Raw genomic sequence first — 26655 nt, forward strand, 5'->3', positions numbered from 1 at the left:
TCCCCCATCCCCCTACCACGGGCTTCCTGTGGTTAGACCTGAACTACCCCCACCCCCCTCCCCATCTTGTACTTCTGAGTGGGAGAACTTCCCAGGTAGTAGCCTGCCTAGCTCACAAAAAAAGGAGAATCAGGGCGCCCACTCCGACAAGGTTAATAGTTCCACACGGTGACATGATATCATTGACGTGACGTGCAAATGAGCGATAGAAAACTGACTGCACAAATGTCACCATTACGAATTTGTTTTGTGCAGGCCCGTGCCGCCTGCCAGCAAGATGCCTCCCTGGGCGCTTGCCCATGTCGCCTATACCTAAATCCGCTAGTGCGAGGTAAACAGGAAAACATTGTTCCATTCACTACGGTAATACAGGCTTTTCCACAAATCAGCACCCTTATAGAAATATACCTGACAGTTACTGTTAACATTAACTGTATTTCTGGCAAAATACCATAGTTACTACTAGTGTAGGCCTATATATTTTATAAATGTTAATATTATTATTATCCTACAAAAATATGAAATATTGTATATTAGGGCAATAGAAGTCAATTTTATGGAGTTTTTTTTTATTATTTCTACATGTGTTTAGGATATTGTTTTTCATTACAAATTCCGTAGATTATTATTATAATTTTTTTTTTTTTTTTTTTTTACAAATTAATTACATACATACACTACATCTAACCTTTTTTTAACCTGTGATTAACATGATTTTACTAATACCATAGTTAATCTCTGGATACTATGCATGAACAATGGTACATTGTTATAAAGGCAACTACAAAGCAGAATAAAAAAAACAAAAAAAACTTTAAAGCCTTGACACTCATGAATTATGAAGTTATGACTTTTTCTTCTTTTGTAAATATGTTTATTTCTAATGAACTTTAATTGAAAACAGTGAATTAAAGGTAGCTACACTCATTAACTTTTTGTTCATGTCATCTTGGACTTACAGTGACACCTAGTGGTGTGGATGCAGAATCATTCAAAATCAGCAGTTTTCAGTAACTGATTCCATTGTAGAAATTCACTATTCACAATCAACCCTTACTAATTTAATCCAAGAGTGAAAGTGTCCAATAACAAGATGTTTACTGAGATTAAGCCAGTAGTATTCAGCTGCTCATGTGATTCTAAAATGGCAGCCCCCATGAGAGCGCCCCTGCCCCATGTAGAATAAATAAGCTTTTATAAGGTTACTGATGACTACAGTCCTCATCTCATGAGTGCTCATGATTTTATGTTTCAAAATTATAATTAATTTCTTCAGGAGTAAAACTTTTTCAATGGGGATTAAATTACTGAGTGCACCTTTAAATAATTAATAGTCTGGCAAAAGGAAAACAATTGATTGTTTCGGATAATATTAACATGTAACATAGTCCTAGATAAATGAGTTGTTAATTAACTTTTGCTTTTTTTATGTAGTTAATATGAGTAAATTTAGCTGCCCAACTCAAAATCAATGCTTTGTTTTCAAATGTGCATTTCTATGTGACTAAAAAAAAAATCATTATGAATATTGTTAACTGCATTTGCAATTAAAATATTATTTCAGTATTATTATTGGTTTCTGTCCTTTCATTTTTATATTTAATTTTGATGTATAGAATACTGTATGTTGCATTTGTAGGTGTAATTTTGGTAAAAGTTTTGACACCTTACTGTGTACCTCACTAAATATCATATCCTGGTTAAGGCCTTGTGTATGTGCTTCACACTACAACATGAATTGGCACTCTCTTTACTGTCATCTGCTACAAACAGAGTTTGTGATGCTCATGATGGTGTTTCCCCTGTATGAGACTTGGAGGAGCAGCTTTAAATGGTATTGAGCAGCTGGCGACAGTATAACACGGTCTTCACACCTTCACAAATGTTCACATTTGAATTACATGCAAACTATGGATTTATCTCATAAAATTGCAGCTTTTGCGGTAAAAGAATCTCAGTAGGACACAACGTGATTTGTGGGCTGAATGACATTCGTTCGTCAGATGGTGTTGTTTTAGTAACTATAACCATGCCTATATCTACTATGTTACACATCTCATTTTAACTGGCGCATGTCTGAAATGAACATAGAAACGAACATAAAAAAAGAATCATAAACTGTCACAGGATAGTTCCGGTTGCTGCCAGCATGCTACATGAGTGTTTGTAGCTTGCTATCCTGCATAGCATTGCTTATTTTTATTCTTATAAGTTCATCGTTTTATCCTTTGCCATTTTTCCGCATGCTACAGGTTTTCCCTCTTTTCTACTGTTTTAACTGTGTGTGTTTTAACGCGAGCACCCGTTTTCTCTTTTTTTTTCTTTTCTTGCTTGTCTACATCTCGCGTCTCGACTGCGTGCATTCGTTTTCTCCACTGTGTTTTACACAGATTATTGCAACAATCTCAAACATCTGCTGATCAGGAACCACATCTCAAACTCTCGACACTCAAGAACAACCATAACAACAACAACAACAAAATTGTGGTAAGTCATGGCATCCACTCATGTTATTTCTTCCTGCATTGCATGACACATGTTTACTATATCTTCTTCCGTCAGCAGTGAGGGATTCACATGAGATAAATGTAAGGAATTTGTCAGGCAGACGGTGAAGGTTAATGAGTTAGAGACACTCTAACTCATCTAACTCATTAGAGGCTTGAACATCTGACATCAGATCAAATTTAAAAGTGCTGGCTAATGCTAAATGTAGATTTTCAAAAATTGTTATTCATATCAGCACTAACAATGTCCGGCTTTGCCAGTCGGAGATCACTAAAATAATGTTGAAGGGGTGTGTGAACTGGCAAAAACGATGTCAGACACCTTAATATGCTCTGGCCCCCTCTCATCTTGGTGATGAGGTTTATAGTAGATTAGTGTCAATGAGAACGGCTGGATGTCCGAGTGGTGTCTCAAGAATAGTATAGGATTTAATAGTGTAGTATTTCACTAATTGGGGCCCAGGTCAGGAAGCAGACAAACTGGTTAATCTGAACGTCTGCCAGCTAATGTCACACAATCTACACCATGCTATCGTTCAGGTAGATCTATTCTTTAGACCACTACAGATAGCTTCACTAATAATCTTCCAGAATTGTCTCACATACTTAGTAAGGCAAAAAGTCTAAAAGAACTTTATTTAATAACAGAAAACATAAATGCAGTCTTCTCTAGCATTCTTGATATTGTCGCCCCCCTTTGATTAAAGAAAATTCAAGAAAAAAAGCCCCACACAATGGTGCAATGATGTCACTCATGTTGAGCGCAAGTGGAAGAATGCAAAATTAGAGGTATTTTGCGGTGCATGGAAGGATAGTGTCTGTAGCTACAGACAGGCACTAAAAGCTGCCAGGTCAACATATTTTTGCAAACTCATAGAAAGTATCTACAACAATCCTAGGTGTTTATTCAGTAGTGTGGATAAATTGGTTAGGAATAAAGCATAGACTGAACCATATATTCTGTTGCAGCACAATAGTAATGACTTCATGGATTTCTTTACAATTGAAATTATCAGAAATAAAATTGGAACTATGAAATCAAGCACCTCAGAAAACAGTGTCTCATCATTTTCCTCAGGAGCAACTTTAATCCTTCACTGTCACAGGTCATGAAGAGCTAACAAAACTTTAGGGCTACCCCTGACCAAAGATTTTCCTAGTCGACTAGTAGGCATTAGTTTAAGCCATTAGTCGACCATTTGTCGTATGTATATGATATTAATTTAATTACTTAAATATGTACTGTATATATTTTGGGGGGCATCAGAAAATGGTTTGAGTTCCAAGGCTGAGAAAGAATGTTATATAACATTGCAAACAATGTTCTACATTACTGAGATATCCGAAACTGTAATAATGAGCATTTAAAATATACATTTTACAAACGCACTAAGCAATCAGCAGAGACACCGAATAAAGCCATAATGATCCTGAATGTGTCGAAACCAGCAAGGAGACTGACTGAACATTTAGTTAATTTATAGAGAGAAATACACATTAGGGGTGTGCTGACAGACAATGATCCAGAGGATCGACGATGGTCAGAGTGATCGCCAATAGCTGATGCATTTGACGATGTCAAGATGATATTTGGCTCGTTTTCCCATTAATGTATTAAATTATTGTTATTATTAGGCTATTATTATTATCAAATTAATATTACAAATAATTTGCCCTTAGACACACAAAGGCGTGCTTGAAGAAACACTTTATTATATTTTTCAAGACAGATGACAGAAAAGCAGTCTTGATGATGATGAGTCAGCTTGTATGACACAAAAACTTTGTTACCTCGAACCATGATTTTTATTTCAGTGATTATTGTCATCATTCTAATTATTATTTTTACACATTTAGAATTTTTTATGTCTTCATTCACAAGTAATTTTCCTCCTGCATGTTTACACGGATACTTGCCTGATGTGATTTTAGTTTTCTAAATACAATTTTTGTCAATGCAAAATCCCTAAAGCAAGCATATTCACCGACCCCTCAGCTGTGTGTGTGTGTGCTGAGAGATTTTGACAACTGTTGTAGAGCCATCTTTCAAAAAAATTAACAACACACATTTTAATTACACTCACAATTTTTTTTCCAGTTTCATTTGAATTTTGTTGTTAAAATAAATAGTAATGAATTCAAAGTTTGAAATCAATGTGTCTTGCTTTATTGTGTTTATTTAACTTTGCTTAATGAAAATTACCCCATAGTAACACCTAGCATCCAACCAACTGTAATATAATGTAATAATGTAATACGGTGTTCGTCAGTTTCCTGTGGAGTTGTTTTAATTTTTTTCTGCGACCAATCAAAACTTGGTCGACCGAGACTCTTCTCATCGACTAACGTTTGGTCGACTATCAGGGGGCAGCCATTCAAAACAAAATAAAAAATCAAAAGCCACAACATGTACACTACCGTTCAAAAGTTTGGGGGTCACTTGCCTGAAATGTTTATCTTGAGCTTAAAAACATTTTGATCTGAAGGCGTATGCTTATGCTTGAAATTATACAAAAATATAATTGTGCCAACATATTAATTTATTTAACTACAAAACTTAATGTTTATTAAAATGTTTTTTTAAATGGATGACTCGGACCGAATAATTAAGAAAAGCAGCCACTGAGTTCCCATCTATATGCTTCAATACTGTTTCTGCAAAATCTAAGTTAAATTTTGATTTTATTTAGGATTTTTTTTAGTCACAACATAATTCCAATATTTCCATTTCTATTATTCCATAGTTGTGATGACTTTACTATTATTCTAAAATGTGAAAAAAAATAAAGAATGAGTAAGTGACCCTAAACATTTGAACGGTAGTATATGTTAGATTCAATACCAACTAAGCTCTTAAGAGGTATTGTCTGTAATCTCAGAACCTCTTCTTAATATTATTAACTCCTCGCTATCCTTAGGACATGTCCCAAGAAACTTAAAAATGGCAGTTATCAAACCACTTATTAAGGAGCAACAGCTCCTTAATAATAATCCTGGAGAATTGTCTAATTTCAGACCGATTTCAAATATACCATATAAAGCGAAAATACGAGAAAATTTAGTGTCCTCCCAACTATGTTCATTTCTACAGAGAAATGGTATATATGAACAATTTCAATCATCAGGATTTACGCCCCATCTCATTACAGAGACTGCACTTGTCAAAGTTACAAATGACTTGCTCTTATCATCTAATCGCAGCTGCATTTCTTTTCTAGTGCTTTTAAATCTTAGTGCCTTCTACACGATAGATCATGAAATTCTCTTGAATAGGCTAAATAATTATTCTATCATTTGAGGACTTGCATTAGCATGGTTTAGGTCTGGGTGTTATATTTTATACCAATCTGTCCTTTGACCATTTGATCATGAAATCTAATTTCCAATGTTTGTAAAACGGCATTCTTCCACCTTGCTGTTAAGACACATGCTCTCTGTTGCTGATGCCGAAAAACTAATTAATGCGTTCATGATCTCAATACTAGATTATTGTAATGCATTACTGGTAGGATGTTCAGCAAGTTCAATAAATTAACTTCGATTGGTTCAAAATGCAGCTGCCAGAATGCTGACTAGAACCAAGAAATATGATCATATTAGCCCCATATTATCTGTGTTACATTGGCTACCTGTTAAATTTCTAATTAATTTTGTAATTATATTTAATTAATTAATAACATACAAAGCTTTGAATAGTCTAGCTCCACAGTACTTGAGTGAATTTCTGACATGCTATATTCCATTTACGATCACAAAATCCTGGCTTGTTAATAGTTCCAAGAATATAAAAATCAAACGGTAGCTCCTTTTCCTATTTGGCTAATAAACTATTAGGTTGCTTTAGTTAGATCTGTCAGAACCAGAAACATCTATAATGATTATAACTCTGCATAAAATGTTATGACATCTACACTAATATTATTCTATTTGTTTCCGTCTCAACCCGGCCAGATCCAGCTCCGTTCCTCTTGGTGTCAGACTCCGCTGCTATGTGTCTCTTGAGTGATGACTACTAAATGCAGACGGTGCTCGCCTGACATCACTTCAGTCTTTTACGGTGGACTTCAGAATATGAACTGATGCCAACTCCAACTGTAAGACATCGGATATTTCATATGCCACTGCCTGAACCTTGGATTTAGGATGGACCCCACCGAACCCACCAAAATGACCTGTGGTTGAACTGCGATGCACCTCATTGATCTATGCCTGCATCACCTTTGTCTATTGATGGACTACACTCTTGAAATGGAATAAATACACTTGTTTAAGTGCCAGCAAAAGCCTTCATCGGCCAACTAACAAAGGACAATGCATGTATGTGAACTTCTGCAGTAAATCCATGATGGACTTCTAAGACATTTGTCAATAATCTTACAGTTCATAAAAAATCTAAACACTGGACCTTTACACTTAGTTTACTAATCTTAAACCATGACCTGCACTGCACATAAATAACTAATATTGGCATTATATTCATGCTGGTTAACCAGAGGGGAACTGGTCCCACAGTGAGCCTGGTTTCTCCCAAGGTTATTTTTCTCCATTAACCAACATCTTATGGAGTTTTGGGTCCACAGTCGCCTTCAGATTGCACAGTCGCCTTCAGAAAGGGGTACAATTATTATATAATTATTTATTTATTTCTACACTATTTACAATCATATTTAATGAAACTACACAATGATCACTCTAAGACTTTATACATATTACAGTTCAATATTTTTGTTAATGCATGTGATGGGCAAGGAGGAAACGAAGACGTAGAGCTCTTCTAAGCAGACTTTTAATGGCCACAGCAGTGTTCACAACTTTTATATTTTTACAGCATTCAACAAACATGCAGGACCTCTGTACAAGCCAACACTAGACTGACACGTCTGCTCTCTTTCTCACGTCTGGAGGTTCTGTGGCCGTTTTTATGCCGCTCTCCCCATGCTCACTGAAATTAGAGACAGGTGTTAGACATAATTTGGCTCAGGTGCAAGCGCCCTTACCGCTTTCTCCCCCGGACGGGCACTTGACCACGTCCCCGCTGCCACAGCATGACTTTATGTAAAGCTGCTTTGAAACGATGTGTTGTGAAAAGCGCTATACAAATAAAAATGACTTGACTTGATACCATATAATTAATTACAATAATAAAAAATGAAAAATGTCTCATCTTTTACTCACCTTTATGCCATCCCAGATGTGTATGACTTTTTTTGCAGAACACAAATGAAACATTTTAGAACAATATCTCAGCTCTGTAGGTCCATACAGTGCAAATGAATGTTGGCCTGAACTTTGAATCTCTAAAAATCACAAATATCTGCATAAAAGTAATTCATTAAGACTCCAGTGTTGAAATCCATATCTGCAGAAGTGATATGATATGAGTGATATGTGGGTGAGAAATAGATCAATATTTAAGTCCATGAATCTCCACTTTCACATTATTCTTCTTTTGTTTTTTGGTGATTTGCATTCTTCGTGCATATCACCACCTACTGGTCGGGGCTGGTCAAAGGTGGAGATTTACAGAAAAATAATTCTTAAATATTGATCTGTTTCTGCCTACCGTGAGGAAAATAAGTATTTGAACACCCTGCTATTTTGCAAGTTCTCCCACTTGGAAATCATGGAGGGGTCTGAAATTGTCATCGTAGGTGCATGTCCACTGTGAGAGACATAATCTAAAAAACAAAATCCAGAAATCACAATGTATGATTTTTTAACTATTTATTTGTATGATACAGCTGCAAATAAGTATTTGAACACCTGTCTATCAGCTAGAATTCTGACCCTCAAAGACCTGTTAGTCTGCCTTTAAAATGTCCACCTCCACTCCATTTATTATCCTAAATTAGATGCACCTTTTTGAGGTCGTTAGCTGCATAAAGACTCCTGTCCACCCCATACAATCAGTAAGAATCCAACTACTAACATGGCCAAGACCAAAGAGCTGTCCAAAGACACTAGAGACAAAATTGTACACCTCCACAAGGCTGGAAAGGGCTACGGGAAATTGCCAAGCAGCTTGGTGAAAAAAGGTCCACTGTTGGAGCAATCATTAGAAAATGGAAGAAGCTAAACATGACTGTCAATCTCCCTCGGACTGGGGCCCCATGCAAGATCTCACCTCGTGGGGTCTCAATGATCCTAAGAAAGGTGAGAAATCAGCCCAGAACTACACGGGAGGAGCTGGTCAATGACCTGAAAAGAGCTGGGACCACCGCTTCCAAGGTTACTGTTGGTAATACACTAAGACGTCATGGTTTGAAATCATGCATGGCACGGAAGGTTCCCCTGCTTAAACCAGCACATGTCAAGGCCCGTCTTAAGTTTGCCAATGACCATTTGGATGATCCAGAGGAGTCATGGGAGAAAGTCATGTGGTCAGATGAGACCAAAATAGAACTTTTTGGTCATAATTCCACTAACCGTGTTTGGAGGAAGAAGAATGATGAGTACCATCCCAAGAACACCATCCCTACTGTGAAGCATGGGGGTGGTAGCATCATGCTTTGGGGGTGTTTTTCTGCACATGGGACAGGGCTGACTGCACTGTATTAAGGAGAGGATGACCGGGGCCATGTATTGCGAGATTTTGGGGAACAACCTCCTTCCCTCAGTTAGAGCATTGAAGATGGGTCGAGGCTGGGTCTTCCAACATGACAATGACCTGAAGCACACAGCCAGGATAACCAAGGAGTGGCTCTGTAAGAAGCATATCAAGGTTCTGGCATGGCCTAGCCAGTCTCCAGACCTAAACCCAATAGAGAATCTTTGGAGGGAGCTCAAACTCCGTGTTTCTCAGCGACAGCCCAGAAACCTGACTGATCTAAAGAAGATCTGTGTGGAGGAGTGGGCCAAAATCCCTCCTGCAGTGTGTGCAAACCTGGTGAAAAACTACAGGAAACGTTTGACCTCTGTAATTGCAAACAAAGGCTACTGTACCAAATATTAACATTGATTTTCTCAGGTGTTCAAATACTTATTTGCAGCTGTATCATACAAATAAATAGTTAAAAAATCATACATTGTGATTTCTGGATTTTTTTTTTTTAGATTATGTCTCTCACAGTGGACATGCACCTACGATGACAATTTCAGACCCCTCCATGATTTCTAAGTGGGAGAACTTGCAAAATAGCAGGGTGTTCAAATACTTATTTTCCTCACTGTACCTATTGACACCTATCATATCGCTTCAGACGATAAAGATTTAACCACTAGAATCTTAATGGATCAATTTTATTCTGCCTTTATGAGAGTTTTAAATATTCAAAGTTCAGGCCAACATTCACTTCCATTGTATGGACCTAAAATTCCTGTTGCATTGAGCGGTCAGGAGAAAACAATCAATAGGCCTTACAGATTTGGGTAGCTCCAGGCGGGTCCTTCACCATGGCCTTGGAAGCAGTACCTTGTGCTCACGAAGATGGGGTCCCAGGATGATCCGGAGGCATTCATGAGCCCTTTTGTATAGTCGGCCACCAACCCTGGCTGGCTGTGGACACAACGAGCCCTCCACCTGCTGCTGTTGCTTGTCCACTTCTCTCTCACTCTCTCCTGCTGCTCCTCTTGTCCCTCCCTCTCGCCCTGTACCCGCTCCCCTGAAATGGGGAATTTTTCCACCCAAACCGGCACCCCTCTTCCGTGGGCTGCACTATCTGCCAGTCCCGACCTACCCCTCTACTTAGCCACTCCCAGGATAATGTATCTGCCACCACGAGTGCATCCAGGAAGACTGGGCGGGGGTTGCAGGGAGCCTGGACATGCCCAAGACCTGTGTCCGGTAATGGAGGTGGGGACATGGGTCCCCAACATGCCACAGACCACACCCAATTGAGCAGGGATGTACTGTGTATCGGTAAGAATTAAGGAGTGTGCATTCCAAGCCCTGGTAAATTCTGGGTGTAATCAAACCTTGATTCACCACGGCTTGGATCATGACGGGGCTTTGGGTGCAAAACACAAGGTGATGGTGAATTGTGTCTATGGTGATGTTCACGAGTATCAAGTAGTGACAGCCATTATTCAATTCCAGGGGGAAAAGCATAGAGTGGTAGAGGCCATGGTTAATTCCTGCCTCATCCATCCACAGATTTTGGGGACCAATTGGCCAGGGTTTAAAAGTTTTATTAAAAGCAAAACAGTGCATCCGGAAAGTATTCACAGCGCTTCACTTTTTCACATTTTGCTATGTTGCCTTATTTCAAAATGGATTAAATATATTATTTTCCTCAAATTCTACAAACAATACCCCATAATGACAACGTGAAAGAAGTTTGTTTGAAATCTTTACAAATATATTAAAAAATTTACATTTTAAAAATCACATGTACAAAAGTATTCACAGCCTTTGCTCAATACTTTGTTGAAGCACCTTTGGCACCAATTACAGCCTCAAGTCTTGTGTATGATGCTAAAAGCTTGGCACACCTATTTTTGGGCAGTTTGTCCCATTCTTCTTTCCAGGACCTCTCAAGCTCCATGAGGTTGGATGGGGAGCATTGGTGCACAGCCATTTTCCGATCTCTCCAGAGATGTTCAAACGGGTTCAAGTCTGGGCTCTGGCTGGGCCACACAAGGACATTCACAGAGTCGTCCAGTAGCCACTCCTTTGTTATCTTGCCTGTGTGCTTAGGGTCATTGTCCTGTTGGAAGATGAACCTTCACCCCAGTCTGAGGTCCAGAGCACTCTGGAGCAGGTTTTCATCAAGGATGTCTCTGTACAATGTTGCATTCATCTTTCCCTCAATCCTGACTAGTCTCCCAGTTCCTGCCGCTGAAAAACATCCCCAAAGCATGATGCTGCCACCACCATGCTTCACCGTAGGGATGGTATTGGCCAGGTGATGAGCGGTGCCTGGTTTACTCCAGACATGACGCTTGCCATTCAGGCCAAAGAGTTCAATCTTTGTTTCATCAGACCAGAGAATTTTGTTTCTCATGGTCTGAGAATCCTTCAGGTGCCTTTTGCCAAACTCCAGGCGGGCTGTCATGTGCCTTTTTACTGAGGAGTGTCTTCCGTCTGGCCACTCTACCATACAGGCCTGATTGGTGGAGTGCTGCAGAGATGGTTGTTCTTCTGGATGTTTCTCCTCTCTCCACAGAGAAATGCTAGAGCTCTGTCAGAGTGACCATCGGGTTCTTGGTCACCTCCCCGACTAAGGCCCTTCTCCCCCGATCGTTCAGTTTGGCCAGGCGGCCAGCTCAAGGAAGAGTCCTGGTGGTTCCAAACTTCCATTTATGGATGATGGAGGCCACTGTGCTCATTGGGACCTTCAGTGCTGCAGAAACTTTTCTGTACCCTTCCCCAGATCTGTACCTTGATACAATCCTGTCTCGGAGGTCTACAGACAATTCCTTGGACTTCATGGCTACGGTTTGTGCTCTGATATGCACTGTTAACTGTGGGACCTTATATAGACAGGTGTGTGCCTTTCCAAATCATGTCCAATCAACTGAACATGTGGACTCCAATCAAGTTGTAGAAACATCTCAAGGATGATCAGTGAAAACAGGATTGTAGGGTGCACAGGTTGGTTAGATCAGTTCTACTATCAGATATAATTAATAATTGATATTTATGAATTATTAATTAATAATTAAATTAAATAATAGAATATTAATAGATAATGAGCAGACACACAAAGGAACTCTACGAAACAGGCGGGAGACTTTGAAAAACACCAGCCTGATTCGTACATAAACCGCGGTGCTGCTCGCTCCGTGAATTTCAGTGTGTGTGTGTGTGTGTTAGAGAGAGAGAGAGTGAACAAACAGGGGTTTATGCAATTTAACAGGATACACGCTGGTAACAGCGCGACTGAATCGTTAATTCAGATCACTCAATAAAATAACATTTCCCCAAAAATGACGATCTCATAAATCCAAACGCAATCAACGATCGTAATTAAATGTACAGTTGTAAACAAAACATCAAACGTTCAGCGATCGTAGTTAACATACAAATGTAAACAAAACATCAATCATTCAGTGATCAAATATATGATTTAGCTTTATAAGAAAAGTCACAGTTTCTAAACTAAATCTGCCCATATATCAAGCCTTACATGTGAAATCCTGTGTGATTTCAGCAGGGTTGTCTGTTGAATTCCAATCTGGATTCAGTCCTTTGTCTCACGCTCATCAGCGAAAAGACACGTCTCTGCGTTGTTTCTCGTGTCCGGTGATTGAGAGAAACGCGGGAGGCAGTCAACATTGATAGAAAACGATTGAGAAGGGAAGCTGGTTGCCTTTTCTGTTTTCTAAATAAATTCACTGTTGTCTCGCAGTGAAGATGAAATTAACCGGTTGTACGAAGTACACTACACATCTGGAACAAAGCTAAGTTAATCTTACACTACCGTGGCCAAATGGTGAGGTTTAGAAAAACGTGGTCTCTCTTTGTCCAGAAGGAGGGAAATTCCTTTGTGTAGATATGTCTCTTTAGAGCGCAGCAAGGCTGTAGATGTAGCAGCCAGGCTGGATGCGGAGAGAGAGCGAGAATCAAATCGGACCGCTAGTTTTGTCAAGAAGATGATGTCATCAGTCATTGACCAATGACGTTTGAGATTGAGTCCAGTCCCGTTCGGCTGTGAAGCATTCTGGGAAACCGAGTTCAATGTCTCCCCTTCGATCATAGAACAAAGGGCCATGCTGTCTCTGCTGCCATTTTTAGTGGGGCAAGGCCCTACAGGATGCACCTGAGCTCAATTTTGAGTGTCATGGCAAAGGCTGTGAATAATTATGTAAATGTGATTATTATTATTATTATTTTTTGTTTGTTTTAATACATTGGCAAAGAATTCAAACAAACTTCTTTCACGTTGTCATTATGGGGTATTTTTTGTAGAATTTTGAGGAAAATAATGAATTTAATCCATTTTGGAATAAGGCTGTAACATAACAAAATGTGGAAAAAATGAAGCACTGTGAATATTTTCCGGATTAATTACCATTAATCAAGGCCCCCTTTGAAAGAATGGTCATGGACATTGTCGGGCCATTAGAGCAGTCCGCACGCAGATATTGGGTTTGTATTAGTCCTGGTGGATGATCTTCGAGCAAAGGGACATTTGCTCCAAGTTCAAGACAGACAAAGCCAGCTCTATTATAGGGGTGCCCAGCTACGGGAATTTGCACCGTGAGACAAAGTCTTTGTATTACTGCCAACTTTGAGCTCTAAATTATTTGCCAAGTTTCAAGGACTCTTTGAGGTCACATGGCAAGTCTGGGATCTCAATTATGAGGTCAAATGAATGGATAGAGGCATAGCACATCAAATTTACCACCCCAACCTCCTTAAATTGTGGAGAGATGTGGTCCCCGTATCCATGGTGAAGGTAGTTCTGAGAGGGCAGAGCTCGATCCGGAGGTGAAGTTCAAAGCCGATCAATTGAACCCTGTCCCTTGTGGAGACCACCTATCACCGTCCCTGCTCAAAAGTTGTAAAAGGAGTTTGCAGACATGTTCTCCCCTCTCCCTGGTCATACGAACCTCATAAAACACCACATCAAGACTCAACCGGGAGTTGACGTACATAGTCGCTGGACACGTGGATCACTCGTTGATACCTGGCACTTCAGCCATAGCTGATTTCCTCTCCAGGAGTGTGGGGGGTTAGCATGCCAGACGGGGCCCAGTGTGGGGATGTGGGGATGGGAACGTGGTCATGTGTCTGTCAGTGGGGAGAGGGGAAGCAGTAATGGCCATCACCTCGTGATCACTTACTCTAAAAACCTTTTGTCTCATTTCAGTGACGGAATTTAAGATATAGGCTTTAAAAGGCCGGGGGAACAGCAGACTGGCAGAGAGAGACTGAGTCGCACACACACCCAGACTGGAGATGAACACTGAAAAGCTGTTTATATTTTCCATCTAGCGAGTTTATGTTGACCGTTATCAGTGAAGCTGATGTGCGTAAACTAAAGTTCTTGCTGAAAAGCATATTTTGAGAAAAATAAAAAGAACACTCACATGGACTGCAACGCCGGCTCCCACTTCCTCCTTTCCTCCAACCCCCAGATTGTCTACAATGTTATCATAATATTCATATTTTTTAATCTGTACAGAGCTTCATATATCTCATTAAATATATTGTAAGATGTAAATGATTGCAATGACATTAATGCAGAACACAAATCTGTACAAAATATTGTACAGATTAATTTTAATTCTAAACTAAAATGAATTAATTTGTAACTCCTCTACCCTCTGTAATGCTGTTGCAATTGCAATCATCTCAACTGTGTATATGGACAAATGATCAGATGTTCTTCATTTAAAAGAAACATGTAAAGCTGGAATACTAAAAGCAAAACCTCTGCTCCCTGTATTAGGATATTAGATCCATCAGTAGATACCGGAACAAACGTTTGATATAATGTTTGTAACCTATCTGCTAAAAAGACTGCTAAACTGTATTTCCAAAACCTACCATGTACCTGCATTTCCTCCAGAATTTAGAAATCAACTGACACCGAGGGAAACAGCCCACCACAGGGTGGTGTTACTCATAAATATAAAAATAACTGTACTGTGAGAATATATATTTTCTGACTTAATGTCATGTCTCTGGCTACTTTGTCACTGCTCCATGCAAAACAATCTCGTTTGGCCCTTTCTCTCTCTCAACATGGGAGAAGTACCTTTGTTGTTGGATGTCGGTCTTCTGAATGTCCTTCAAGATTTACTCAGTAGTTCATCATTAACTGTTTGTGTCTAATATGCAGCAGCATTTTACCCACCTCAACCTGTAGAGTGGGCAGTAACTGTCGTTTTGAAACCACCACAACAATGATTCAAAGTGTGAGCTTATACCACCTCAAACTTCTTTAATGAGGTTTTGCTGCTGAAGCATAAGCAATGCACCCATAATCTAACACTGATCCAATCAATGCTAAAACAATATTTCTAATTGCAGATCTGCTCGATCCCCATTTCCAAGTGTATCTTTTTACACTTGGTGATTATCTTATGAATATGTTCATTCCATGTTAACTTTGCATCATACCACACACCCTGAAACCTAAAGACTTTCACTTGTTCTATACTTTGCCCATACATCTTTATCTGTGTATCTTTATCTATAAACACCTCTCTTTCTAGTGAACATAACGGTTTTGGTCTTTTCTACTGAAATCTTTCATGGTTGAATGAATCATTCAACCATTTTTCAACCACCTTAACAGCCTCTTGTATTTTTCCCATAATATCACTATATTAATTAATTGATTTACGCTGATAAATAAAGCAGAAATGCATAATCATAGTCTGTGAAAAAGGTCTATCTTTCATATATGTGACGTCAGTGCTATTGGACTATACTTCATTGGATTTGATCGTTTCCTGATAGGAATAATCACTGCCTCTTACCATCCAGTTGGCAATTTTCCCACTTCCCATACTTTATTATAAAAACCTAGCAGCTTCATACATACTAAAACACCTAAATGATTTAGGATTACATAGCAGATTTCATCCTTCCCAGGAGATGTTAGTCCAGATCTTATTATTGCCCTCTTCTTTCCTTCCAAGGTAAACGGAGCAGCCACTATGCTGTTAATATTGTCATTTCTCTGAAGAATTTCAGGATGAGCTGATTTTGTCATTTTCCTTGCCCTCTTCAGTCAAGTTATTAGAACTATGAATTTGAGTAAGTGCCTACACTATCATCTCTGCCTTCTCTTCATCAGATACTGCTGCTTCCTCTGCCATCTTCAGAACAGGATACTGCCATTCCCTTCTAGATTCCTCTCATGGTCCTAATCATGCCCCAAACATCTCCCACAGGTGTTGATCTACCAATTTTATTACAAAAGGTCTGCCAGCTTTGCCTTTTTGCTTTAAGTATAATTTGTCTAAACTTTACTTGTGCTTGCTTATATTTAATTAAATTCTGAGAATGAGTTATTCTTAATATCCCGAGAGCTTTATTCCTTTCTTTAACTGCACACTCATCTGTTCACCAGGGAGCCACCTTTCTCTTCATTCTTCCTTTACTTTTAGAAATCGAATGATTAGCAGCATATAGTCATGCTGTTTAAAACTTTTATCAATCTTCTCAATATCTTAATTTAAGTCTATTTTATCCATTTCTGTCTCACAAATATATTTACAGTAAATCTTCCCAAATTTCACTGCCAAATACCCACTTACCCATTATTTCCCCTTGTTCTTTCTTTGTAGTAATACGCGACACAACACTGGACAATTATCACTAACTACTGATGTTTCTTCTGATACATCCCATTCACAAATCCCCACTAAATTTCTAGATACTAAGGTTCCCTTAGTCCCTCTCCCATCTTTTAAACAAACCATGCTCTTTTCTTCTAGCAGTTCTTCAATTACCTCACCATTTGCATCTGTTCTTGTTCCTCCCCATAGCGTGCTATGTGCATTAAAGCCCCCACATATCAACACCCTATTACATCCAGCTTTTCAATTTGTGTTAACCTACTCAAATCTAGTTTCTTACAAGTATTTTAATAATTAATTATCACAAACTCTCCCTCATTTGTCCATATCTCTACTGTTACACATTCTTGCTCATTTCCTATACTCATCTCTCTAAATTAAATATCTTCTCTAATAAATGTTGCACATCCTCCCCCATCACACCTAACAGAAGCATATCTGACTATTCTGAAATCCAAATTTTGTCTGAACCATGTTTCCTGTACACAGATGTCATCTGGTTTACTGCATAAATCATCTACATACTTTTTGAATTCTTGTCGATTGGCCCACAAACATTTAGCATTCCATTGTAGCAGGAGGACCATTATTAGTACTATCCAACCCATGATTGCTCCTGGCTTGTTTGAATGCTGAGATCATTCCTCACCTCCACCCATCTAGATTATGAGCTGCTGCCTTAATGATTATTTTCATTCTCTCTGTTTAACCTCCATTGTAGCATTTACTACCCCTGCTATGAAATTGACTAGTTCCTTTAAATCAACCATTACTTTCCTTCATTTGCCTGATCTGATTCTTTTGTGGGTTCATTTCCTGCTCTGCTTCTTTCATTAATTTCTCCTCTATGACTCACCATCTTCACAGCCTCTGCATATATGATCTTACTCTGAGTTCTTACCTGCTGTATTTCCGCTTCCCTGTTCATCACTTCACAACCCCCATAAAGCCACACTGTGATTGCCACCACAGTTACAACATTTTGGTTGTTCATGATTACATTGCCCATGATTACATTGCCCAAAGTGTCTGCCAAATGCGTAAATGTAAATGTAATGTTTTTATATTGTAGTAACTATGGGTAATTTTGTGGTTACTATGGGTTTACTATGAATACCATGGTCAAATTATGCATACTGTTGTTAAGCCATGGCTAATGTTCATTATGGTATCTTTGAAAGGTGATGTAGGATTGCCATGTGTGGCTAAGGTTCGTGGTAAAGCAGTGGGTCATTGTCACAAATGGAAAGCATCTCAGAGTATCACAGAACACAAAGTTTTAGGGCAAGAAACATGTTTAAATAGCTCCTGTGTCAGATCCAGGTCAAATTCCACAGTCAAAGCCCAAACAATACCTGAAAGAATATTTTTTAAAAGACTAGTTTTATGTAAATTTGCTTAAATATATGTCTCACAGAGGAAGATGGGCTTCCTCCTAAGGTTTTCTCCCTTATCCACTTAAACATCTTAGTTATTTTTTTGTCATTGTTGCTTTTGCGACTAGGAGGTTTTTTAAAGCACTGTTTTCTGCTTTGAAACAATATGCATTGAGAAAAGCACTATACAAATAAAACTGACTTAACTTGAAACTGACTTGTATTTTCATCTATATTCTTATACAAAAAGACTTTTCAAACAAGTTGTGCAGAAAAAAGTTGCAGACCATAGCCTATGGCAGACTGTGTGATATCAACCTCTTATGTCAGTCTGTATGTTTGCATGTCTGTGTAGGTCAGTATGTCTACGATTTATAATCTAGGCCTGCATGCTAGATGGTGACAGCACTGAAATGTGATTTGCTAATGATATTATTAAATCAGCTGTCCATCTCTACATCTAGACTTACAAGTTACCAGCCAGAGAAGTCCATCGCCACTCTAAGTGCCAAGCAGTCCTCTGCACAGTTCCATGTGTCTGTACAAACATCATTTGTTGAACCTTTCCAGCCTATAATTGGAGCTCAGTATCTTGTTCTTGGGGAGATTGAAAAGGCTGAAGGTGAGTCTATCTAGATTATTTTTGTTGTTGTATTTGTATTCAGAATATGTGCATTTCTTTTTCTGTTGCTTTTGTTTCCAGGAGTGATTGGAGTTACACTGCATGCTCGTGCTTTAAGTTGCATTGATGGAGTAGACTTCACACTACTGCAACGGGCCATTATGGACCAGAGATGCTTCTTTAAGGAGAGAGAGACTGAGCTGAATGTGCAAGCTTCCCACTGTGAAAGCACTTAACCCTCTCAAATGTAAAGAACTTGTAAAATGTGATAATTGTAGAACTGTTTGTGTTGTTGCCTCTTTTTTTTATTTCGACAATTTGAGTGCATGACTTTCTATGTCAACTAATGAAAAACAGTGTATCATCAGTTGTATTTTTGCTAAAGCAAGATGTGAAAATAATTATGGATTCTCAATTGTTAAAGTATGAATGTTTAGCACATACAAAATAAATGAAACCGCTTACTGGACACTACCTGAAGGTGTGAATTCAGCCCTGAGTCTTTGGCCTATTGGTAAGTTTAATACATTCACTAGAAACTGTTAAAATCAGAAGGTAATCATCATCATCTTAATCATGTGCACTTATTCAGGTTATAATTATGAATGTTACATGTCGTTTGTGTATTTTACCTCTGAGGGTCAGACGACTCATCTGATGACGGAATCCAGTAACAGTGCTTACTCATTCCGCCCAGCTCCTAGAAGGCATAATGTATATACTTGTGAGTTGTAATTAATTCACTGAACATTGATCAAAGTAAGATTAAGATTAAGATCCATTAATAGCTGCTGTTTCTGAGGAGTCACGTGACGCAATGCATCCGATGTGTGAACAGCGAGCTCTGCACACTTTGCTAGTTTTTATTTCTTTTTGAGTCCTAATCCGGTGAAATTCGATACAATCTGTTTCATAACTGTTCTAAGAAGAAAATATGTCAAAGAATTTTGATGACATTAAAAGACACTTGCGTGCTCAAGCTGATACCTCTGACGAGTCCGCAGACCAGGGACACAATTTGGATGGTACAGCGGGAGAAATTGAATGTCAATGGGCGTGCATGTCTGTGATGCTGATGAAGGTTGTAGCAGACCTGGAGGATCTTATGGTAATACGTTGATCCGTTATGACGATGGAAGCTAAATTCTTGATGTCGGATGTTGAGAAATGGATCAATTATCTGGTCATAGGAGTGGGAATTAGCTGCTAATCCATTGCTAGAGCCAATCTGCATTGGTGACCAATGCAGATTTGCAGTGCATCTGGGAAAATTTGGAAGACCGTGAAAATTGTAACTGGCGAAACAACGTCCGAATTGTTGGAATTCCTGAGCATGAGGAAGGCCGAGATATAGAATCCTTTATTTTGGTCACACATTATACAGACAGTTTTTTGCATACAGTGTTAGTTTTTCACATATCCCAGCTAAGCTGGGGTCAGAGTGCAGGGTCAGCCATGATACGGCGCTCCTGGAGCAGATAGGGTTAAGGGCCTTGCTCAAGGGCCCAACAGTGGCATCTTGGTGGTGCTGGGGCTTGAACCCCTGACCTTATGGTCAGTAACCCTGAGCCTCAACCACTGAGCCACCACTGCCCCTAAATATGGTGCAATTCCTAGATGTGCTCTTCCCGAGTCTGCCCGACATAACCGGCCATAAACTGGAAATCGAGCAAGCTCACAGAGGGAGACAGGCCCCATCAATTCTGGCCAAGTTCAGAGATCATCCGATAAAGATCTCGTGTTACGTGAGGCGAGGAGTAAAGGAAAACGTTTTTGGAATAACCACAGCATTTTCTTGTTCCCAGACTTTGCGAATTCAACGAGAGAAACATGATCGATTCAAGGAATGCAAGATACTCTCACATAAACAGAAGATCGCTTTTGCACTGATGTTCCTGGCCAAATTGAGAATAGATACTAAGTATTTACATGCCCACAACAAGTGATGTCTTTAATAAAGTCAATGGAATGAGTAAGTTATTTTGGTGATTTTCATGTTGCTCCCGAGTGAGCTTGACTCATTGAACATTCACTTGACTGTTCGAGGAAGTTGGGCACCTTTTGCTTTTTTCTTCTTGTGCTGGCTCAGTCTAGCGACTGGAGTTTGTTTTGTGGAATAACCCTCCTTCGGGACAGTTGTGGATGAATCTGCTCGTTCTTTGTACTTATGCCTCCTATTGGATGGAGCTTATTTTTTTGTATATTTTTTTGACGGACATTAGATGGATTAGGCCATCTGCTGCACTCCTGAAACAGCCGGCTCACTGAGCATTCGTTTGATTGCCCAAGGAAACTGAAGTTTGTTTTGTGTGTGTTGGTTTCGCTAGAGGCTGGAGCTTGTTTTGTGGAATAACATACCTTCGGGACAGTATGTGGATGAATCTACATGTTGTTTGTGTTTATTGAATATTCTGCCTATTGGCTGGAGTTTGTTTGATAGATTTTCTTCTGTTTTGTTATTCTGTATCACAATATTTGTATAGAAGCACCGGACTTAATGGCAAAGTTGTCGTGGGGACTCCGGTATGCACACATGTACTTTGAGATTAGAGGGATGAACGACGGTTGGAGCTGTCCATGCGCATGTTTTTATTTTTTCTGTTTTTTTTTTCTTGGTTTGATCGTTGCACTAATGTGGAATGTGGTCTTTATAAGCTTGTTTTTTTCTCACAATCAATTTTTTCTAATACTGTATGTCAAAATGTCAAATTTGAGTGGATAATCTCTCTCCACATGGAATATGAATGGGTTGGGGCACCCCATAAAATAAGGAAAGTTATTTATCTTCTTAAACATAAGACATATGATATAGTGTTTTTTCAAGAAACTCATCTTTGCCCGCTGGAAGCTGAACATTTTGGAAAGATATGGGGTGAACATGTTTTCTTTAGTGCTGGCTCAAGTAAGATCAGGGGGAGTCATTACATTGTTAAGTAAGCATCTACAATTCAAAGGTCTCAAACAGATTAAAGAAATTCATGGGCAAAGGTTGATTTTGGCTAATACTTACACACCTAACGATGATCAGGGCATTTTTATAGATCTTGAAGGGATGTGGCATGCCACTGGCACCCCTCATGATATAATATTGGGAGGAATCTTTTGATTGAATCAGTCCTTGATCACAGTGAAGCAAAAGTGTGCAAGCCCCCTAGAGCAACAATAATGCTTCACAGGATGTGTACAAATCTTGGTTTAACAGATATTTGGAGACTTTTGTGCCCATCTGGTAGGGACTATACATTTTTTTTAATCTGTCCAGAAGACCTATTCTAGAATAGATTTTTTTTTTTTTTTAAATCTAAGCCCCTTATTTCATCTGTTGAAAGTTTAGAGGTGTTGTCGGAGGAAAATAAATCATATAGTTAGTGCTTTAATAAATGAGTCTAAACTCATTTATCAAGAAAGTGTGTATTTCATGTTAACAGAACAGAATACAGTAGTTTGAATAATTATTTTACAATCCAGTGCTTGAGGAATGCTTTCTACACTGTGTACCATTTTGTATAAAAATATACTATATATTCCCCCTTTGGGACTTCTCAAAGTCCCACCTCTATCGCCCTTACAATTGCAATTCCACAAGTCAGTCCCTTCATTTCTATCAAGTGATCAATGTAAGTCACACATTCCTCTAACAACAACTTCTCTTATGGATCCACCCTCCAGAGGAGAAATGAGATCAAACATCTCCTCCCACATTTGGCATGGGGGAAGTAAAATATCTTGTCTCCCTAACTTTCTTGGGGGTAACACAAATTAGAAACAAATCAAATTCTTGAATAAAAGCATGTGCATGCAAATTCAGCCTTGCCCATGGTTGTTATGGTTATGTAGAGTATATTAGTTATTAAATTTATTTCAGTAGATTAAAATATTTCAGTAATTTAACAATTTCAGCATATTGATATGTCCCACGGAGCCAGAGGAGCTCACAGACATTTCAGGTAGCCTGGAGCACTATCTGGTGGTGTTGGAGTAGACAGTGGGGTTTTAAACCACCAGTAGAGTCTGCCTTAGCTGCTAAACACTGAGGTGCTCATCGATCCTTTCTTCACTTTATGATATCTTAGCCTCTGGCCCTCCAGTGGCACTTCCAGAGTTTTTCAAAGTTTATAAATGCATATTATATTTCATTCAAACATGATTTACTTGATAACTTTGAAAATGATTCAAACAATAAGTGATACTTTTAAAATATTCAAAAAGTACAGATAATCGAATAAACCTTCTTATCGTTCCCTTTTGACATTATATATAGAATTCTTAAAAGAGATAAATAACTTCAGGAAGGGGCATATGCCAAAATAATAAACATAATACCTTCTGTCTTCCTGCCTACTCTACCCAAGATCTAAAGTGCTTACTATTTTTGCATAAAAGAAAATACAAAGAGTATGTGACTCCCTTGCTATTCAAAAACAATAGAAATTGAAAATTTAAAAACAAAGAGTCAAAAATAAAAAGGCTCAACTTCCCTATCACTCCTGCATTTTCAGTCACCTCTTCCCTTAGACTTTTCAGCTTCTTCATTGCCTCAGTAACGGATCCATCAGGAGCTTTATTATTTGGGATATAAGTGCAAAAGTCAGCTCCAAACATTACACAAACACCTCCTTTTTCCACCAATAACCAATTTAGTGCCTGTCTAGATTGTCTCTTAAGGCCTTTAATGCTTCATCAGTATAATTAATGAATTTTTGCTGATTGTAGTAAATGTAATTAATCCATTCTGTATTCTTAAGTGTTATCCAAATTACTAAAGTCTCGAAGCCTGCTTTTATTTAATCTCTAGATTTAAATTCATGTGGTATTCCTCTTGGTTGGCCAATTGCATCTAAGTATACATTAGGGTATTTCCGAGAAGGCTCTTTTTACAGTTTTTTTTCTGTACCTTTTCTCTAGATTAATTCAGGTTTTCAGATACTTCTATTACTGTAAAAAGTTCCTTCATTGTGGCTGTTGCAAATGGGGCTTCTTTTATTGTACCATTTTTCTTCATTGTGGCTATTCCACATTTTATGCAGCAAGATTTATAAACTCCTAATTTTTTACATACAGATGCCAAATTATTGTGCAGTTGCCTCGAAATTTTGGATCGGTGGTAGATCCAGCCTCAGCGAGGGGGGGAGTTGCTACACATGGCGACCGAAGGGCAGCCGAAACTTACCCAAGGAAAACACGGGTCCACTCGTAAGGGGACCGTATCGCGGAAAATACACACAGGGGGAGTCCGCGTAGGAGTCCTCACCCTGTGGAGCACCTATTCCAGTACAGGGTAGATTTGAGTACCCGCAGTGGATTGGGTCGGCAAGTTCCTCCGCCGAACTGCGGACCCATGAGGGCTAGGGAGGAATCGACCAGGGATTCGAGTTGAGTGGAATCTCCTGGGAAAACAGACGCACGATTTTACCTCAAGCGAGGGAAAGGGCGCTATATGCAAGCGATTAACCCGGCCAGCCCATCAGCGTGTTACCGAGTTCTACTGGCTCGGACCTGAGAAAACACGGGATGAAACTGACTCAACCCTGAGATTGTAGTATCTCGTAAAGGTGTTGGGTGTCGCCCAACCCGCTGCTCTACAAATGTCTGCCAGGGAGGTACCCCTGGCCAGTGCCGACGAGGACGCAACACTCCTTGTCGAGTGAGCTCGGACCCGCAAGGGGGGGGGCACGGCCTGAGTGTGATAAGCCAATGAAATGGCATCTACTACCCAGTGGGAAAGCCTCTGTTTGGAGACAGCGTTTCCTTTCTGCTGTCCCCCAAAGCATACAAAGAGCTGCTCAGAGTGTCTAAAACTCTGCGTCCGGTCCAGATAGGTACGCAAAGCACGTACCGGACACAGCAATGACGGGGCTGGGTCTGCCTCCTCCCGGGGCAGCGCTTGCAGGTTCACTACCTGGTCTCTAAAGGGCATGGTAGGAACCTTGGGCACTTAGCCCGGTCGCGGTCTTAGGATCACACGAGTGTCTGCCGGACCGAACTCCAGGCAAGTGTTGCTGACAGAGAACGCTTGCAGGTCCCCGACCCTCTTGATGGAGGTGAGCGCGATCAGCAGGGCAGTCTTAAGAGAGAGGGCCCTGAGTCCAACTGATTCTAGCAGCTCAAAGGGAGGTCTCTGGAGGCCCGTGAGGACTACCGAGAGGTCCCAGGAGGGGAACAGGCTTGGCCGGGAGGGATTTAACCTCCGGGCGCTTCTTAGGAACCTGATGATTAAGTCGTGCTTACCAAGGGACTTGCCGTCTACTGCGTAGTGGTGGGCCGCGATAGCAGTAACATACACCTTCAAGGTGGACGGGGACAGCCTCCCCTCCAACCTCTCCTGCAGGAATAGGAGCACTGACCTAACTGCACACCTCTGTGGGTCTTCAGCCCGAGAAGAACACCAATTTGCGAACAAGCGCCACTTCAGGGCGTAGAGCTGCCTGGTGGAAGGGGCTCTGGCTTGGTTGATCATGTCTACGACAGTAGGTGGTAGGCCAGCTAGATCTTCCGCATCCCGTCCAGGGACCAGACGTGGAGTTTCCAGAGGTCTGGATGCGGATGCCAGAGCATGCCCTGCCCCTGAGAAAGAAGGTCCTTCCTCAGGGGAATTCACCAGGGAGGGGCTGTATCGAGGAGTACGAGGTCCGAGAACCAGGCCCGGCTGGGCCAGTATGGAGCCACTAGTGTGACTTGCTCCTCGTCCTCCCGGACCTTGCACAGCACCTGTGCAAGAAGGCTCACTGGGGGAAATGCGTACTTGCGCAGCCCTGTGGGCCAGCTGTGTGCCAGTGCGTCTGCCCCGAGGGGAGCCTCTGTTCGGCCATACCAGAGCAGGCAGTGGGAGGTCTCTCGGGAGGCAAGCAGGTCTACCTGGGCCTTGACCGAATCGTTCCCAAATCAGCTGGTTTGAGTGTTTGGCGGCATGCAGGGGTGATTATCACACGGTGCGTGCCGTGGCGCCATGCTCGTCTCGGGACTCGAGTCTGAAGCCAGTGCTGAACGGTCTCATATGCATCAACCCCAGCGGCGTGACTGCGGCGGAGGATGCTATATGCCCAGTTGTGCCTGGCTTGAACTTTGCGAGGCATTTCAGCACCGACTGAGCACGCTCGTTGGTGAGACGTGCAGACATTGAGACTGAGTCTAACTCCATGCCGAGAAAGGAGATGCTCTGAACCGGAGTGAGCTTGTGCTTTTCTCGGTTGACCTGAAGCCCCAAGCGGCTGAGGTGTTTAAGCACCTGGTCTCTGTGAGCGCATAGTAACTCTTGGGAGTGGGCCAGTATGAGGCAGTCGTCGAGGTAGTTGAGTGTGCGGATGCCGGCTTCTCGGAGCGGGGCAAGGGCTGCCTCTGCGACTTACGTGAAGACGCGAGTGGACAGAGACATGCCGAAGGGGAGGACTTTGTACTGAAACGCCTGGCCGTCGAACACGAACCGTAGGAAGGGTTGGTGTTGCGGCAGAATTTAGACGTGGAAGTATGCGTCCTTCGGGTCTACCGCTGCGAACCAATCTAGGTGCCGGACGCATGTTAAGATACACTTTTGCGTGAGCATTTTGAACGGGAGTTTGAGCAGTGCTCGGTTGAAAAACTCGCAAGTCCAAGATTGGTCGTAAGCCGCCGCCTTTCTTGGGTACAACGAAGTATGGGCTGTAGAGACCCTTCTCCATTTCGGTTGGGGGGACAGGCCCTATCATGTCTTTGCGCAGGGATTTGGCATGTTTTCCGTCTACTGCGGAAACGGACGCCTGCGAAGGGGGGGTGTGGCCTGGCAAACTCAATTGCATAACCGAGTGGAATGGTCCTGTACAGCCAACGTGATGGGTTGGGCAGTGAAAGCCACGCCTCCAAACTCCGTGCTGGGGGTACCAAGGGGACGAGTATTTTGGACGTACCCGGCGGGGGCTTCGCAGCGGGGCGAAGCAGGTAGTGTGGCTTCGGGAGGCAAGGGTGGGTTCCGAGGCTTTAG

At 40.7% G+C, this 26655-nt stretch overlaps 1 protein-coding gene across 3 annotated transcripts in view; it reads left to right on the forward strand.

Moving 5' to 3' along the window:
- Nucleotides 1–26655, forward strand: part of ten1 (TEN1 subunit of CST complex) — a 46752-nt gene that overhangs the window by 10042 nt on the left and 10055 nt on the right. The window contains exons 2-4 of one of the 3 annotated variants that reach the window (XR_007971844.1): nucleotides 16199–16295; nucleotides 18544–18701; nucleotides 18783–18948. Coding sequence is in view for 2 of the 3 variants with exons in the window: in XM_052140423.1 (XP_051996383.1) it covers nucleotides 16199–16295; nucleotides 18544–18701; nucleotides 18783–18937 (410 nt within the window). In the remaining variant the exon portion in view is untranslated. Of the gene's footprint in view, nucleotides 1–16198; nucleotides 16296–18543; nucleotides 18702–18782; nucleotides 19204–26655 lie in introns of those variants that run through there. The other 2 variants (XM_052140423.1, XM_052140424.1) reach the window with 2 other exon arrangements.

This window comes from Xyrauchen texanus, chromosome 13 (genome assembly GCF_025860055.1).
Source record: "Xyrauchen texanus isolate HMW12.3.18 chromosome 13, RBS_HiC_50CHRs, whole genome shotgun sequence".
Lineage (NCBI taxonomy): Eukaryota > Metazoa > Chordata > Actinopteri > Cypriniformes > Catostomidae > Xyrauchen > Xyrauchen texanus.